The sequence below is a fragment of the Kogia breviceps genome, chromosome 16 (assembly GCF_026419965.1).
Source record: "Kogia breviceps isolate mKogBre1 chromosome 16, mKogBre1 haplotype 1, whole genome shotgun sequence".
NCBI lineage: Eukaryota > Metazoa > Chordata > Mammalia > Artiodactyla > Physeteridae > Kogia > Kogia breviceps.
In genome coordinates this window covers 25365562-25381072 of record NC_081325.1, presented here as the reverse complement: position 1 = coordinate 25381072, position 15511 = coordinate 25365562, and the positions used below count along the sequence as shown (strand labels likewise).

General features: G+C 37.6%; 1 protein-coding gene across 2 annotated transcripts in view; it reads right to left on the bottom strand.

Moving 5' to 3' along the window:
* VWA8 (von Willebrand factor A domain containing 8) overlaps positions 1 to 15511 on the bottom strand; it is a 345450-nt gene that overhangs the window by 178212 nt on the left and 151727 nt on the right. The window contains exons 21-22 of one of the 2 annotated variants that reach the window (XM_067016182.1): positions 6257 to 6333; positions 5335 to 5574 (exon numbers count right to left, since the gene is read on the bottom strand). In XM_067016182.1, the coding sequence (XP_066872283.1) occupies positions 5335 to 5574; positions 6257 to 6333 (317 nt within the window). The remainder of the gene's footprint in view (positions 1 to 5334; positions 5575 to 6256; positions 6334 to 15511) is intronic. The other variant, XM_059041719.2, reaches the window with a different exon arrangement.

Below are 15511 nucleotides of genomic sequence, written 5' to 3'. Positions count from 1 at the left end.
TCGGTGATTCAAGTCTCATCTGACCCTGATCTACCCACAGACTATGGTCCTAATGATCTTGCTTTAATGCCACCACATTGCATTCAGGATAAAATCCAACCTCAGCAAGGCCCATGAAGTCCCCACAAGGTCCACATCTTCCTCCTGGCATCAACTCTTGCATCTACCCACATACATTCCACGCTACCCAAGCTGCCTTCACTTCCTACTGTTAGACAGCTTGTTTTCAATAACTACAATGCCTTGTTCTGTGTTCTGCACTTAGAAAACTCCTACTTATCCCTAAAGACTCAGTTTGAGTGTCACCTTCTCCAGACCCCTTCCACCAAATCCCATGCATACACTCAGAGGGTTGGGTACCTCTCTTCAAGGGCCCCACAGAACCTGCACATGTTTCTTTCTTCGCTTATATACAACACTGTATTATAAGTGTTGATGTATTCTCACCCACTGACAAGCAAGCAAGCCAGCACATCTAGTCAAAATCAATATCATCATCTATATAGTCAGCCCTCCACACCCACAGGTTCTGCCTCTAAGGACTCAACCAACTATGGATTGAAAACATTTGAAAAAAAAAAATCTCAAAGTTCCAGAAAGCAAAACTTGAATTTGCTGTGAGCCAGCCACTATTTATATAGCATTTATATTGCATTTATAACTATTTATATAGCATTTACATTGTATTATAAGTAATCTAGAGATGATTTAAAGCATATGGGAGGACATGTGTAGGTTATATGCAAATACTATGCCATTTTATATAAGGGACCTGAGCATCCTTGGATTTGGGTATTTGTGGGGGTCCTGGAATCAATCCCCTATAGATACTAGGAATGACTGTACATCATCCGTGCCCCCAAACAGCAATGGGCAAACAACAGAAATCTAATAAATACAAATTAGGTGAAATGAATTAATATATAATAAATAAACCTGACTCCTGCCTTCAAAAAAATTCCTTATTTAGTTGGGGAGGCATGACTGGGGGAGGGCGGGATGGACATAAGATATAGAAATTATAATGCAAATCAGAGTGAGAGGAAGTGGGGTATGTGGCAAGAAACTAATACTTATGAGTTAGCCTGAGTACTTAGGGACCTAAAATGTGCCACACATTGTGGTTGGTCCTTGGCAAACATTTTCACCTAATTTTCACAACCATCTTGAAGGGTATTATTATTTCAATTTGGTAGGTAAAGAAATTAGGACTCAAGGAGTTCAAGGCCACATAAAAGTTAATGGTAGAACCTAGGGGCAGGACAGGAATAAAGACGCAGATGTAGAGAATGGACTTGAGGACACGGGGAGGGGGAAGGGTAAGCTGGGAAGAAGTGAGAGAGTGGCATGGACATATATACACTACCAAATGTAAAATAGATAGCTAGTGGGAAGCAGCCGCATAGCACACGGGGATCATAGCACAGGGGGATTAGCTCGGTGCTTTGTGACTACCTAGAGGCGTGGGATAGGGAAGGTGGGAGGGAGACGCAAGAGGGAGGAGATAAGGGGATATACGTATATGTATAGCTGATTCACTTTGTTATAAAGCAGAAACTAACACACCATTGTAAAGCAATTACACTCCAATAAAGATGTTTTTAAAAAAATCTAAATGATTAAATTTTAAAAAATTATTTAAAAAAGTTAACGGTAGAGACATAATTTTATCTTTTAAAATCTATGTTCTTTCTATCACAATGGTACAAATTCAGTCCTGTGGAGTTTCAGAGGAGGGAACACATACACCCAGAATGACAAATCAGAAAAGTTCCACGCAGAAGTAACAGTGGACCAAATCTTGAAGTATTCTGGGAGAAACAGAGTATATTTTAGAGGGAAGAATAAAGACAGGTATGCATACAAGTTCAAAACTTGTGAGTAGGACAGAGAATGGTTCAGTCTGGAATAAGTTGAGCATACATTGGGAAAATCTCACTGAAGAGAAAGTTGGGATTTCGCTGGGTGACCTGAAAACTCTATATTTACAATGGGCAACAGTATTAGAAAAATAAACAAGCATATGGGTCATGCTAATGATTGGACCTGTGCCATCGTCTTCTTATATGAAGGGTAGCAGATGAAAAAAAATCTGGTAACATAAGAATTTCAAAACTAAGATAATTCTGATTTTAATACAGAAGTATGCTTTTATCCAAGGAGCAAACATAGCTACAGAAGTTGACATATCAAACGTCTTCTTTAATGTCAAATTAACATAATATTGTGGGAAAAGAAGTAAATAAATACACTTCACAAATGTGAGCCATGTAGTCTCCTCTGCTTGAAATATATACCATAAAAGTCATTATACTCATTAATCTTTTAAATTATCTAAATCATACTCTTAGGACAACATCTTGATTTTAACTAAAAACATGAATTACCTAGCTTGCTCATTTTATGACATCTGATCATTAAAACATAAGCTGGCCATACTCAAAAGTACTTTGGTTGTATGTTTTCTTCATGTATGTTTGGCGATGGTTTTACTTATCAAGATTATGTTTTGAATGGCGCATAACTCATTTTGTTGGAATGCATCCATAAACTAAATTGAGTGTGACTGATTACTTAGATGGTAACATTGCAAATCCATTAAAAGGAATCTAAAATTGACAGTTAACGACATTAAATAGGTCACCCATAGATCAGAGAAGTTCTGAACATTTTTTTTTGACTGCTATTTTCAGACCTTTTAAAACATATGTTTCTCTTAAGGCGATTTCATGAACTTTAATTTTATGACAAATATAGTCATAAAGTTGTACACAATAAAGAAAAAAACTTTCCACATTGAAATTAGTGGGAATGTCAGTCTATTTAATGAAAATCCTTTAATAATATATATTTTAAACAGAAGTGGAGATTTTTTTTACTTCCAACTTTACATAACAAATTAAATATCAAATACTGACAAATAGAGGTATCCCAGTGTCTAAATGAGTAGATATTTTATTTGTAATACTATCATCAGTCAATGATATAGCAATGAGTGATATAAGGAAAAATAATAAAAATCTGTAACTGAAAATTTTATTACATTTTGAATTTAGAAAGTTTTTTCATAGAAAATATATTTATGTAGCCAATATCAGAAATACCATGGTATATAATCAGCAGGTAATTCTTTACTATTTATGAATTATTTGTTACTTTTCAACAAAAGATTGGTATAAGGGACATTCTAGGTAGAAAATAAAGCATAGTACAGTTGGTCCTTTGTATTCACAGTTTCTGCATCATGGATTCAATCAATCTCAAACTGAAAATATTTGGGACAACAAAGAATTCCAGAAGTTCCAAAAAGCAAAACTAGAATTTGTCATGTGGCAACTATTTACACTATATTTACACTGTATTTACAACTATTTATATAATATTTATATTGTATTAGGTATTATAAGTAATATAGAGATGATCTGAAATATATGGGGGGGATGTGCACAGGTTATACGCAAATACTGCACCATTTTATATAAGAGACTTCAACATCTGTGGATTTTAGCATCCATGGGGGTCCTAGAACCAATCCCCTACAAATAATGAGGGATGACAGTATCTCTAATCTTCTAAACTTTCTAAAGCACATTGAATACTGTCTTCTTCTTGCCTATTCAAAGATATTAGAATAAAGACCTAGAGATATTAAAAATGACCTTGTCAACTTCTATTACTCAGAGATGAGAAAACCAACACTCAAAAAGAGATTCAAATAGAGACAGCCTCAAACACATATAAAGGTTGAAAATCAATTAATCATTCATATAAAAAAGTTTAAAAATAAAGAGCACTTTAAATTCAAAGAAAATAAAAGCAAGGGTATAATAAAGATAAAATCAGAAATTATTGAAATAGAAAAAAAACAAACAAAAGAGACATTCAACAGTGCCCAAAGCTGGTTCCTTGAACAGACCAATAATACTGATAACTCCTGGCAAAACTGATCATGAAAAAAAGAGAGAAGGCAAATAACCAATACCGGGAATAAAAATGATAATATCATTACTGGGCCTAAGGACACTGAAATATCATAAAGTGGTATTATAAACAACTTTATGCCAATAATTAGAAGACAAGGAATAATTCCTAGAAAAGTAAGGTTTATTAAAACTTTTTTTAAACATCTTTATTGGAGTATCTATCTTTATTTTTGTATCTATGCTCATGGAAAATACTGAACTGTCATTTTCTTATATTATGCAGGTTTGCTGGTAAAAAATACTCTGTTTTTGTTCATCCAAGAATGCATTTCTAAAGAATGTTTTGCCAGATATACTATTGTATACTGACTTTTTTTTTCTTCTTTTGACTCTTTAAAAACAACTATTTCACTGAATTGTGATATTTATTTCTCATGACAAGTCAGTCGTCATTTTTATGATTTTCCTCCTATATGTAATATGTCTTTTTTTCGCTGGCAGCTTTAAAGATTTCCTTTTTCAATTATCAACAATTTGATTATAATGTACTTTATTGTGGTTTCCTGCTTATCCTGCTAGAGGTTCATTGAGCTTCCTGGATTGGTGACTTCATGCTTTTCATCAAATTTGGAAATTTTTTCACCATTACATCTTTAAATATTACTCTGCCCCATTCTTTGTTCTTTTTTTTTTTGAAACTCTAATTGCCCATATGTGAGCCTGCTTTTTTAAGGTTGCTATTTCTGTACTGAGAATTCCTAATTATTCCCTCATTATGTTCATTCCCCCTTTATATGTCCTTTATATGCTTGAACATATTTAAGGCAACTGTTTTACAGTCCTTGTCTGCTAATTCGATCATCTGTCATTTTAGGGTCTATTTCTATTGACCATTTGGGGTCTATTTTCTGCTTATCTGTATGCCTAGTAATATTCTATTGAATGCTTCATATTGTGAATGCTCTGTTGTTAAATGTTTGGATTTTGTAGTCTTCTTTCATTGCTCGGTAAGTTTGTTCAGCTAAGCAGTTAATTCATTTCTGAATCAGCTTGATTTTTTTCAAAACATTTTCCCCCAACATACATCCCCTTAACTTTTAAAATCATTTTGTATGAGAAAAACTTACAAAATAGAGTTAAATAGCAAACATCCTTGTTTTTTCAAGCGTTATTTTTAAACTTATTAAGGGTAGGTGTAAAGTAGCTTTTACTCTAGGGGCAGATTGATCCTACTTCTAAAGCATAAACTTTACAGGGTATCTTGTGAATACCAGGAGTAAGTTTAATGAAGTCTCTTAACCATGTGGGAGCTCTGGTAATTGTTCAGCTCACCAGTCCCTAGTGGTTGTTCCTTTCCCAGTGTTTGTGAGTCTTGTCCAGTTTTATAGCTCTTTACTGTGGTAGGACTAACCTGGTACTAGTTACTCCATCACAGCCAGAGGTGTAAATGCCAAGAAGGAGTTTTTGACCATCTCTCAGCTTCACTTTGGTCCTCTTCTCTTTCTCCTTTAGTCCACTGACTCTACCTTCTTTTCTCCTACATTTTCCTCTCAAGAACACATCATTATTTAGTGAAAGGCTCCAAACCAGAAACCAATTCTTGTAACTCAATCCAGTGTTATTTCCACTACACAATATTTTTGTTAATTTCCTGGGATTAAAACAATAACAATTCAGTCAACTTTTAAGTTGCTTATTACTTGGTATATTCCTTGATTTTTTTTTTTTCTCTCTCCCCTTTGGTGGATCTGCTGCTTATATTTTATTTTAAAAATATTCAGAACAGGTTCATTAATAAAGCTAAAAACAATCCATGCTGAGAAAATCTATTTGATTAAAGGCTATCCCTGGACCAGCATTCTGACCACACAAAATTAAATAATCCACAAAGTGTAATCAAGAAAGGCAAGGAGACTAATAACTTACTGCTTCATAGTTTTGACTTCCTTATCTCACACCTGAGATTCAGATAGCTTATGTTTCTCCTTGTGAGCTATTTTAGCTTCCTGTTAGAGAGTGGGCTTAGTCTCTACATATTTTTCTTCTAATTTAAGAGCCTTTATGTTGATGAAAACTGCTTCCTGAATGTAATGTTCATCACTCTGTCCACAAAATATCTATTAATTCATGTTTATAAAGCATTAGTCACTTTAAAAATAAATTTTGCATGGTTTTTTTTTACCTTTTAAGGAGAGGAGAGATAACAGTAGGAGGAACAGAAATGAAACTGGTATATTAAAAATGGGCCTTTAAGAAAGTATTTTTAAATTGTACTGGGAGCAAAATAAATGACTAAACCAGATCTTAAGAGGCTGTGGGTTTTATCTTCTTACCTGTGCAGCTGGATATATTCTCGAGGTCTGTTGAGCAGGTGAAGGAATCTATCAACAATCTTGTTTTTTCCTACGCCCTGTAATTACACAAAGAAACATTAGAAGTAACTTTTGTCTGGAGGTAGAACAAACCCAAAGAATCTCTTACCAAAACCTACTTACTGTTTTAGCTTATTGTTAATGAAAACCAAACAAGTCAATGTATACAGCACATCTTCTATGACATAAAGGTTTTTCAAAAAAAATTTTACTTCTAAATACACTAGCTCTAAGTTCTTATTTAAAAGGAAATTCATAATTATTTTTAGCCTTCTGTGACTTGTTTTTTCTGTTCTGTAATTTTACACTGAAGTGCAGACATTAGAGCAGAATATTATCTATTTCAGATGTGAAGAATGGCATTAAAGGAAATCAAGTAAGTGTAAAAACAATGATTTTTCTAACCAGCTCTTCAGAAGTGTGGTTTTTAGTTATATAAAGATAAATATAATACTGTACTTCTGTTTTAATCAAACACTCATTTCTTCTCCTTTTATCCTACTTTTTAGTCCTTTAAAACCTTGGAAACCTAAAATTATAACCAGGGTTTATTAATAAGTCTTAACTATATCTGCTCTTCCTAGAAACGCCCTCATTTCCTTACCACTTACTGATGGTGAGAGTTGCTGTCCTTTCGTAGTGGACAGACTGTTAAAAAGGGGATCCACTCCCATGCTACTGCCCCATTTTAAAGTCTCCACTTAGAGGTGGGATACACTATTAATGGGATGTAAATCTTTTAACAAGTGGGTTGTGTGGGAAGAGTAGAAGTGGTTAAAAAAGCTGAGTTCTGTAACATATGTTCCAGCAATAAATAACACTTATTGATTTCTTATAATGTTCACATTCGAATGTATGGTAAAATAGCTATGTGGGCTTTAAATGGCGTGTTGCAATCAACATAAAATTTTAAGTAAATAAATTCAGGTGAGGAAAATGTGTGTTAATATATCAGCTCTGTTCAAGAAACCTAGAGAAAAACGTATATCATAAAGGCATTGTAATGTCAGAAATACAAAGGATTTCTTGAAAGAAACAAGTCATTGAAAACTACTACGGGCTCCCTCCCCACTTCCAAAATTACAGACTCAGCCATGCCTTTCCAAACTCCTCCTGAGCACTGTTTTAGGAGCTTACACGTCCCATAAACGTAGGACAGTGCAATGTGAAGTCCCAGGCTGCCACTAAGAAGCTCTATTGCTATGTCTTCTTTAAACGTGTTTGAAAAAAAAATTCAACTGAGTGAATTTTAAAGATCTTATTTTTTAAAATAAATTTATTTATTTATTTTTGGCTGCATTGGGTCTTTGTTGCTGTGTGCAGGCTTTCTCTAGTAGTGGCGAGCGGGGGTTTCTCTTGCTGCGGAGCACAGGCTCTAGGGGTGCAGGCTCAGTAGTTGTGGCTCACGGGCTCAGTAGCTGTGGTGCACGGGCTCAGTTGCTCCGCGGCATGTGGGATCTTCCCGGACCAGGGCTCGAACCCGTGTCCCCAGCACTGGCAGGTGGATTCTTAACCACTGCGCCACCAGGGAAGCCCCTAAAGAGCATATTGACTTTATTCAGTGATTCATGTAATGCGCAGCATCCCATCTAGCAGATAGAAAGGAGCTCTGAGGAGCTGTACAAAATGAAAGACTTTTATAGGCAGAAGGGAGCAGGACAAGGAAGTAACACTAGCAGGATCGTTATATTCAGTACTAGGTTGCGACAAGGTCACTTTCCTTTAGGGGAAGGCAGGGGTCTATCAGGCAAATGACCTCACTAGTGCTGACCAGTGATTCCTCATTGACTGGTTAAGATTCCATTTGTGGGAGAGGCTGAAACTGTTTACCTAGTTAAGTCTGGGTTTTGTGACAGGATTTAGCATAAGTGACTCCATCTGGGGCCAGCTGTCTTGTTTTTAACAAATGTTAGGGTCTTCAGAACTCCAACCTCAGACGTCTTCTAGTTCCATATACTGTCTCTGGGAATCTCACCCACTCCCTCCCACTCCCTTGACTTCAGTCATCACATATCGCTCACACTTCTTTCCTAAGCTCTAGCTGAGATGAGACTCCCTATTCCTAACTGTCAACTGAACTTTTGCACCAGATGTTCATACTAAACTCATTATGCTTCCACCCAGACTTACTCTTCTTTTTTTTTTTAACCCCAATATAACAGTACTGTCATGTACCCAGCTGCTCAATGAATGCATCTCGGAATGTTTTTGTCTGTCTTTTCCCTGATCTCATTCAAACTGTCACTAGAATCTTTGTAGTCTCTATTTGAAAAACTTTTTTCCTCCCTCCCTCCTTCCCTCTCTTTTCTTTTTCTTTCTTTCTTTCTTTCTTTCTTTCCTTCCTTCTTTCTTTTCTTTCTTTTTCTTTTCCTTTCTTTCTTCTTTCCTTCCCTCTCCCTCCCTCCCTCTCTTTTCTTTCTTTCTTTCTTTTCCTTTCTTTCTTCTTTCCTTCCCTCTCTCCCTCCCTCTCCCCTCCCTCTCTCTCTCTTTCCTTCCTCCCTCCCTCCCACTCTCACTCTTTCTCCCTTTATCTCTCCCTTTCTTTCTTTCTCTCTGTCTCTTTTTCTTTCTTTCTTTCTTTCTTTCTTTCTTTCTTTCTTTCTTTCTTTCTTTCTTTCTTTCTTTCTTTCTTTCTTTCTTTCTTTCTTTCTTTCCTTATTTCTTTCTTTCTCTGCTCTCCTTTCTCCCTTCCTTATCTCCCTTGTCTAATTTATCAACTGTTTCAGCACGTAATGTTATAAGTACTGCACTAGCTGAGTAGGATACAACGGTAAATAAAATAACTACAGCCCCTGAGCCACACTCATAGCTTACAATCTAGTAGGAAACACAGACAATTAAGCAAACATAATAGATATACATGTGATAAGTGTTCTGCTGTGGGACATCCAGAAGGCTTGAAGACTTAACTAAGGGCTCAGGAAGTCCCACTATGCACAATGATATTTCAGTTGAAATATCAAGGAATTAAGGAGGTAAAGGGAAGGTGCAGAAAGAGGAGTCTTGCAGGAAGAGAGAACCATATGTGTAAAGACTTGTGGGTACTAGTGAGCTGGAGAGCTGGACAGGTCTGAGGGAGGTCAAGGAGCAGGTATGAGGAAGGGTAAGAAAGGAGGCTAGAGCAGGAGGCAGGGTCTAGCTCTGGAAGTCTTGGAAGCCACGTACAAGCATTTGGACCGTTTCCTGAAAGCACCAAAAGACTTTCATTTTTGGAAAATCACTCTGGTGAAATGATGTGGCAGACAGCAAGACTGAAAGCAAAGGAAAGCCGTTTGGAAACTCCTTAGAAAGCTCAGGCAGGAGATGAAGGTGGCTTAAAGTAAGGAGCAGAGAGAAATGAATGTATTTAAGAGATAGTTAAGGGAAAGAACTAGCAGGACTTGGCAATGGACCAGATGTGGGGATGAGGAGCTGGAGAAAGCAACCTTTCTGTCTTGGGCCGCAGGGTGGAAGGCGATGCTGCTTACGACACATGAAATAGGGGAGGGGAAGTGCATTTGCTGGGTGGGAGAGGAAAGTCTAGTTTAAAGAAAGGTAGTTTAACTCTGAACAGGTTCACTTTGCAGTGCCTGCTTCCCATATCTGCTCCTTTCTCTCTAATTCGCTGTCACTACTCCAGGGCAGTCCGCCATCATCGTGCCCTGACTCCTAGAGAGGGTCCTCTTGGGTCTCCCGCCTCCGGACTTACAACCGGCCAGTCCACAATCTGTTTAGTTGTTTTTCTAAAACAGAGATCTCATCAGGTCATTTCTGGCTTCATTTGAAAAGCTCTGATTATTCCTTCAAGGAAATGCTAAAAGCATGACCTAGGAAGGAATTTCTGTAAATATCCTGAGCAAAAAGAAACAGTTACAACCATTTGCTCTTTCCAGTCATCGTTTTCACCTAGAACAGAAAATCCTCAGGATTACTTTTAATCGAATAAATACATAAATAGTATCTTATTTTTCCATTATAAAAACTACACATGTTCATTTTTCTTAATTGGAAATTTCGAAAACAAAACACTACCCAATGTGCGACTGCCAAAATCAATCTGTTACCATTTTCATTCTGTTCCTGTGCATATTTACCTTTATTTACTTGTCATTATTCTGTATATACAATTTGTATCTTTTAATTTGAAAAAGCACAGAATAAACAGTTTTTACATCATAATTGACTCTTACTGAGGAAAATATTTAGTGAGTGAAAATTTTAAAAGGGAGAAGCAACCTGTAGAATGAGAGATTCTAAAAACTACAAATTCTCACAAGGCTGACGCTTACTGTTATCTTCACCATTCCATCCCATTGTGTTCTTGTGACAACATACTAGAAACGAGGACCTTCACAGTGGTAGGAGTCACACGGCCCTTTACAGGGTTAGGAGGAGAAGGGCTATATTAAGCCCCACAGACACGAGGACAGGAGGTAAACCTGCTTCCAGCTTCTGTGAGTGAAAGGATCAGAGACATGACTTCAAGAACTTGGAAAGATTCTGGGACTCTTTCAACGTTCTCAGGCTCATTATTCCAGTTACCCTGTTTCCTCAGAGAGATCAGAAGTAAAAATCCTGTAAAGAAAAAGAGCTTGTCTTCCTGGACTAGAAGATACAGACTGATACTAGAAGATATCGACTGGGAACGTCTATCCATATCTTGTCAAGCTGGGCAAGGAGCAGAGTAGGAGAAAAGGGCTAAAGAGGAACGGAGAGCAGACAAGAGAAAATGGGTCTGGGGTGGGATCTGGGCTAAGAGTAACTGCCCTGGGACGGAAATGTTGAAGGATCCCTCAGAGCGGATGAACTTGCAAGCATGCCATGCTGGCGCTCTGCCAAGTCTCACCCAAACAGCAGCCAGCCGTCTCCAGAACCTTTGTGCCTCTGCCTCTTTGCTGAGGTGGTTTTTTTCTGACTCATTTAGGCCGCCTTTCCCCATCTCTCTGCCGTCTTCCACTCACTCCTTAGTGCTCTGATGAAATGTCCCAGCCTCTCTGAAGCTTTGCCTGACTCCCCCAACGCTTTCTCTCCTTCAACTCGGAGCACCAGCGTGATTTCCTCTTCGCGTCCCTAAACCACTGTCTTTCACAGGCCTCACCACACTGTACCGCAGTAATGTGTCAGGTGCCTCGGCAGAAAGACACGCTTTGAGGCCGGGATCGGCCCACTTCCGTGCCCCTCTCACCGGCTCGCACATGTAACCTGCAGGTAATAACTATTAAACTTTGAGGAAAGAAGGGACGAAAAGGAAAGGGCAGTCGTATGATTTGCTCTTGCTAAAGGAGGTAGAAACCTCTTTCAGGAACATTCTGCTCCCTTTGTGTCAACAAAGAGGAGGAAACTGACATTTATGGAGCCCGCTGCTGTACGCATACGCGCCCTTGCACTGCTTTACCACTCAAATTCTCACGCTCGCCATGTCAGTAGGAGGTAATGCTCTTGTTTCAGGGAAAAGCAAACTTAAGTTCTGAGCAATTAAGACCCTGCACACAATGGGAGTTTGAAGGCAAGTCCACTTTGACGTAAAAGATGGGGCTGTTTTCTGTTTCACTATACGGCAAAACTGAATGTCAGGTGGTAGCCTCCCTGAATTGCTTTCCATGAGAGTTTATAGCCTAATGTCGTGGAGTCAAAGATCAGTTACTCCAAGATTATAAAATAGTCTAAAACATGTGTCCAGGAACTCCCTGTATGGTATCCAACGTTCAGGAGGGAGAAGGTGAGGAAGTCAAGCTGGAACTTTTCTTCTGCAGTAACTTTATTTATTTATTTTTTTATTTTTTAAATTTTTTTGCGGTACGCGGGCCTCTCACTGCTGTGGCCTCTCCCGTTGCAGAGCACAGAATCCGGACGCGCAGGCCCAGTGGCCATGGCTCACGGGCCCAGCCGCTCTGTGGCATGTCGGATCCTCCCGGACCGGGGCACGAACCCATGTCCCCTGCATTGGCAGGCGGACTCTCAACCACTGCGCCACCAGGGAAGCCCTGCAGTAACTTTTTAAACGGACACCAAGTGAGTGTTTGCCACAGCCGGTGTTCAGCTTTCCCTCATGCTCTCTGAAGCCTCTTAACGTTTGGACCTTCCTTCCAGTTCCCCCTAATTCTTCAATAACTTTCATAGATCAGTTTGTATAATACTTAAAGATTTTTTTCATAGAGTCCTAATTTTCCTTTTAGAAAACCTACTGTATGGATATCATCAACAAATACCAACTGCAGTCAAAAATAACAACGAGAAAACTAACATTACAACAAAATCAGGAGAAATAAATGGTGGCTGCTTTTTTATAACCATACAATTTCCATCAAACGTTGAAACTTCTAATTCTTTGTCCAAAATGCCTGAAAATATACTCACTATACTAGCAGTTGGGAGACTCAGACAATAATCCCTCCTTAATCTGTCTCAGGTGCAGGTTTCTACCACGATCTTTATTCATTTGAATAAAAAGGGCCTAGACAAGCTGATCTCTAAACACTGTCTTATTCTAATATTCTTTAATCCAATAACAAAATGAGATGTCACTGCTTTATGACTCACTGGAAGTTTCTTATTTTCCAAATTCTCTCAGTGAACATGCATTAGTTATGTAATCAGAAAAAAATTAAAACTAAACAGTACACAATCCCAAACATTTCCATAAATGGTTTCCCTGTAACAGAGTCAAAAAACGGTACCCAGAAGTCAGACAAAACAACACGCTTTTCAATTGTACTACCAGTTTGCATGGCTTTAAACGTACTTATAAAGTTCCCTGGCCAAGTCATAACCTCCTTTTCAAACAGGAACAATAAAATCCACCTCCCTGCAATTTCCCTTTGAAATAATGTGTTGCTATAAATGGCAAAGATATATTCTTTGGTAGTTTGGTCATTAGGTATGACCAAAGCAGCCACAAACAAATACTGTGGGGAAAAAAAATCAATGTGTCTACAAAAGGAATATACAAATTCAGAACAAAGGCAAGAAAAATATTCACTAAGAAGCACTGGACAGATAAACTGAATGTCAGAGAGAATGTGCAGCATGGCAAAGAATTTCTATATTGCAATGCAGGCAACTTCACAGCAAGAGGTTTGAGAAAGGATACAAAATAATGTAATATAAAATAAAGATGAGTGTCATTATATTTGATGAAACTAAATATTTCATAGCCTTAGGACTCCTAGGCTGCTGTAGCTACTAGAAACAGGGCACATTTAGTTATCAAATTCCCTGCTGCCACCACCAGCTGGGGACGCAGGAGGGAAAATTTCTGGACAAACTGTTCAGCCCCTCTACAGATATTAGATAATTATTCTGGCATAGCAACATGGTATAATTCTGATGTGACACCTTTGCAATCTGCCAGGGCTCAGTTCAAATGATTAATTAACAAAATTCACACATTCTTTCATTTTGGCAATAAAATATTCACAGCATCTCAATACTAAATAATTCAACAAACATTTACTAAGCCTATACCAGGAGAACATTTACTAAGCCTATACCAGGAGAAAACTAAGTCCATTAATTACAAGCCTATAATTAATAGATGGTATGAGATACAAAGGATTATATAGAATTATGTAATAACAATGTGTATAGAGTCCTCCTCAGTGAGTATTAAATGTATGTTTACTGATTTTCATAGTGTATAAAAGATTTCAAAATTAGATGCTATGAAAATTCAGGAAAAAAAGTCTGGGAAGAAATTCAGAAAGAAATTTCCAGGGCTTCCCTGGTGGTGCAGTGGTTAAGAATCCACCTGCCAACGCAGGGGACACGGGTTCAAGCCCTGGTCCGGAAAGATCCCACATGCCACGCACCGCCCCCCTCCGTGCGCCACAACTACTGAGCCTGTGCTCTAGAGCCCACGAGCCACAACTACTGAGCCCTTGTGCCACAACTACTGAAGCCCGTGTGCCTGGAGCCCGTGCTCTGCAACAAGAGAAGCCACTGTGATGAGAAGCCCACGCACCGCAACAAAGAGCAGCCCCTGCTCACTGCAACTAGAGAAAAGCCCGCGTGCAGCAACGAAGACCCAACGCAGCCAAAAATAAAATAAATAAATTTATTTTAAAAAGAAAAGAAATTTCTAGCCTGGAAGAAATGAATATGGCTTAATTTCGTTATGTAAATTAATCAAGAAGTTAAATTGGCTTAATGAAATTTACTTTAGAAAATACTTCCTCATTGGTTCATTGATATTGGTATAATTCTGATAAAATGTTTATATTCATGAAAGTGGGTCAATACCTCTAAGGATAAAGAGAACAGGAGAATGTATCTTTCAACTTTCAAAGGGACTCAGGAGGTACATCAACTACATGCAATGGTCATGCTTTGTTTGGATGCTGATTGAAACAAACCAACTGTAAAATGACACTTTGGAGATAACTGAGGAAAACTGAAAATAGGGTATCAGAGTATATTAAGGGGTTATTATTAACTTGTTAGGTGTAATAATGGGATTGTGATTATATTAGGGACAAAAACTGAGCTACTGTAAGAAAAATGCATTATGTAAAAGAATGACGGATTAAAAGATAACATATAGATAATACGTTCGATACAGATAAAACAAGATGAACAAAATGCTGATAATTGTTGAAACTAAGTTATGGATACAAAGGAGTTCATTATATATCCCATTTTTTACAGAATATATTAAAAAGTTTCATAATAGAAAATTTTAAAATGCCCTGTACTCGGTATGTAAAGCATAGTTCCTGGCCTATTATAAGCACTCAACATAAGTGAGCTATTATACACTATTATTGTTGTTGTTGTATTACTAGTATAAGAGGTAGTGTGGTATGGTGAAAAAAAGGCATGAGCTTTGGAGATCTGAGTCCTAACTCAATCATTAACTAGCTATGTGATCTTGAGCAAATATTTTAATCTCTTGAGTTTCAGTCTGCTTATTTGTAAAGTATGGAAAATGAAAATATTTATCCCAAAGTGTTGCTGTAGAACTAAATGAAATGATTTTTTTAAAGTATATTGGAAATTGTAAAACATAACAATTATTACTATTTTTAATCCTTGCTCATAAGAAATTTGTAATTCAATTATAGATGAAATTTAAAAATCACAACAACCTTAAAAGAAAGATGAATTAGATAGTGATAAAACACTATAAACGTTCAGAGGAAAACAAGATTATTTCTATTTGGGGGTGTCTAAGACAGGCTTCACAGAGGGAAAAAATCCGAGCTCTTGAAAACTGTAGGATTTTCATAGGCAAAGATGAGG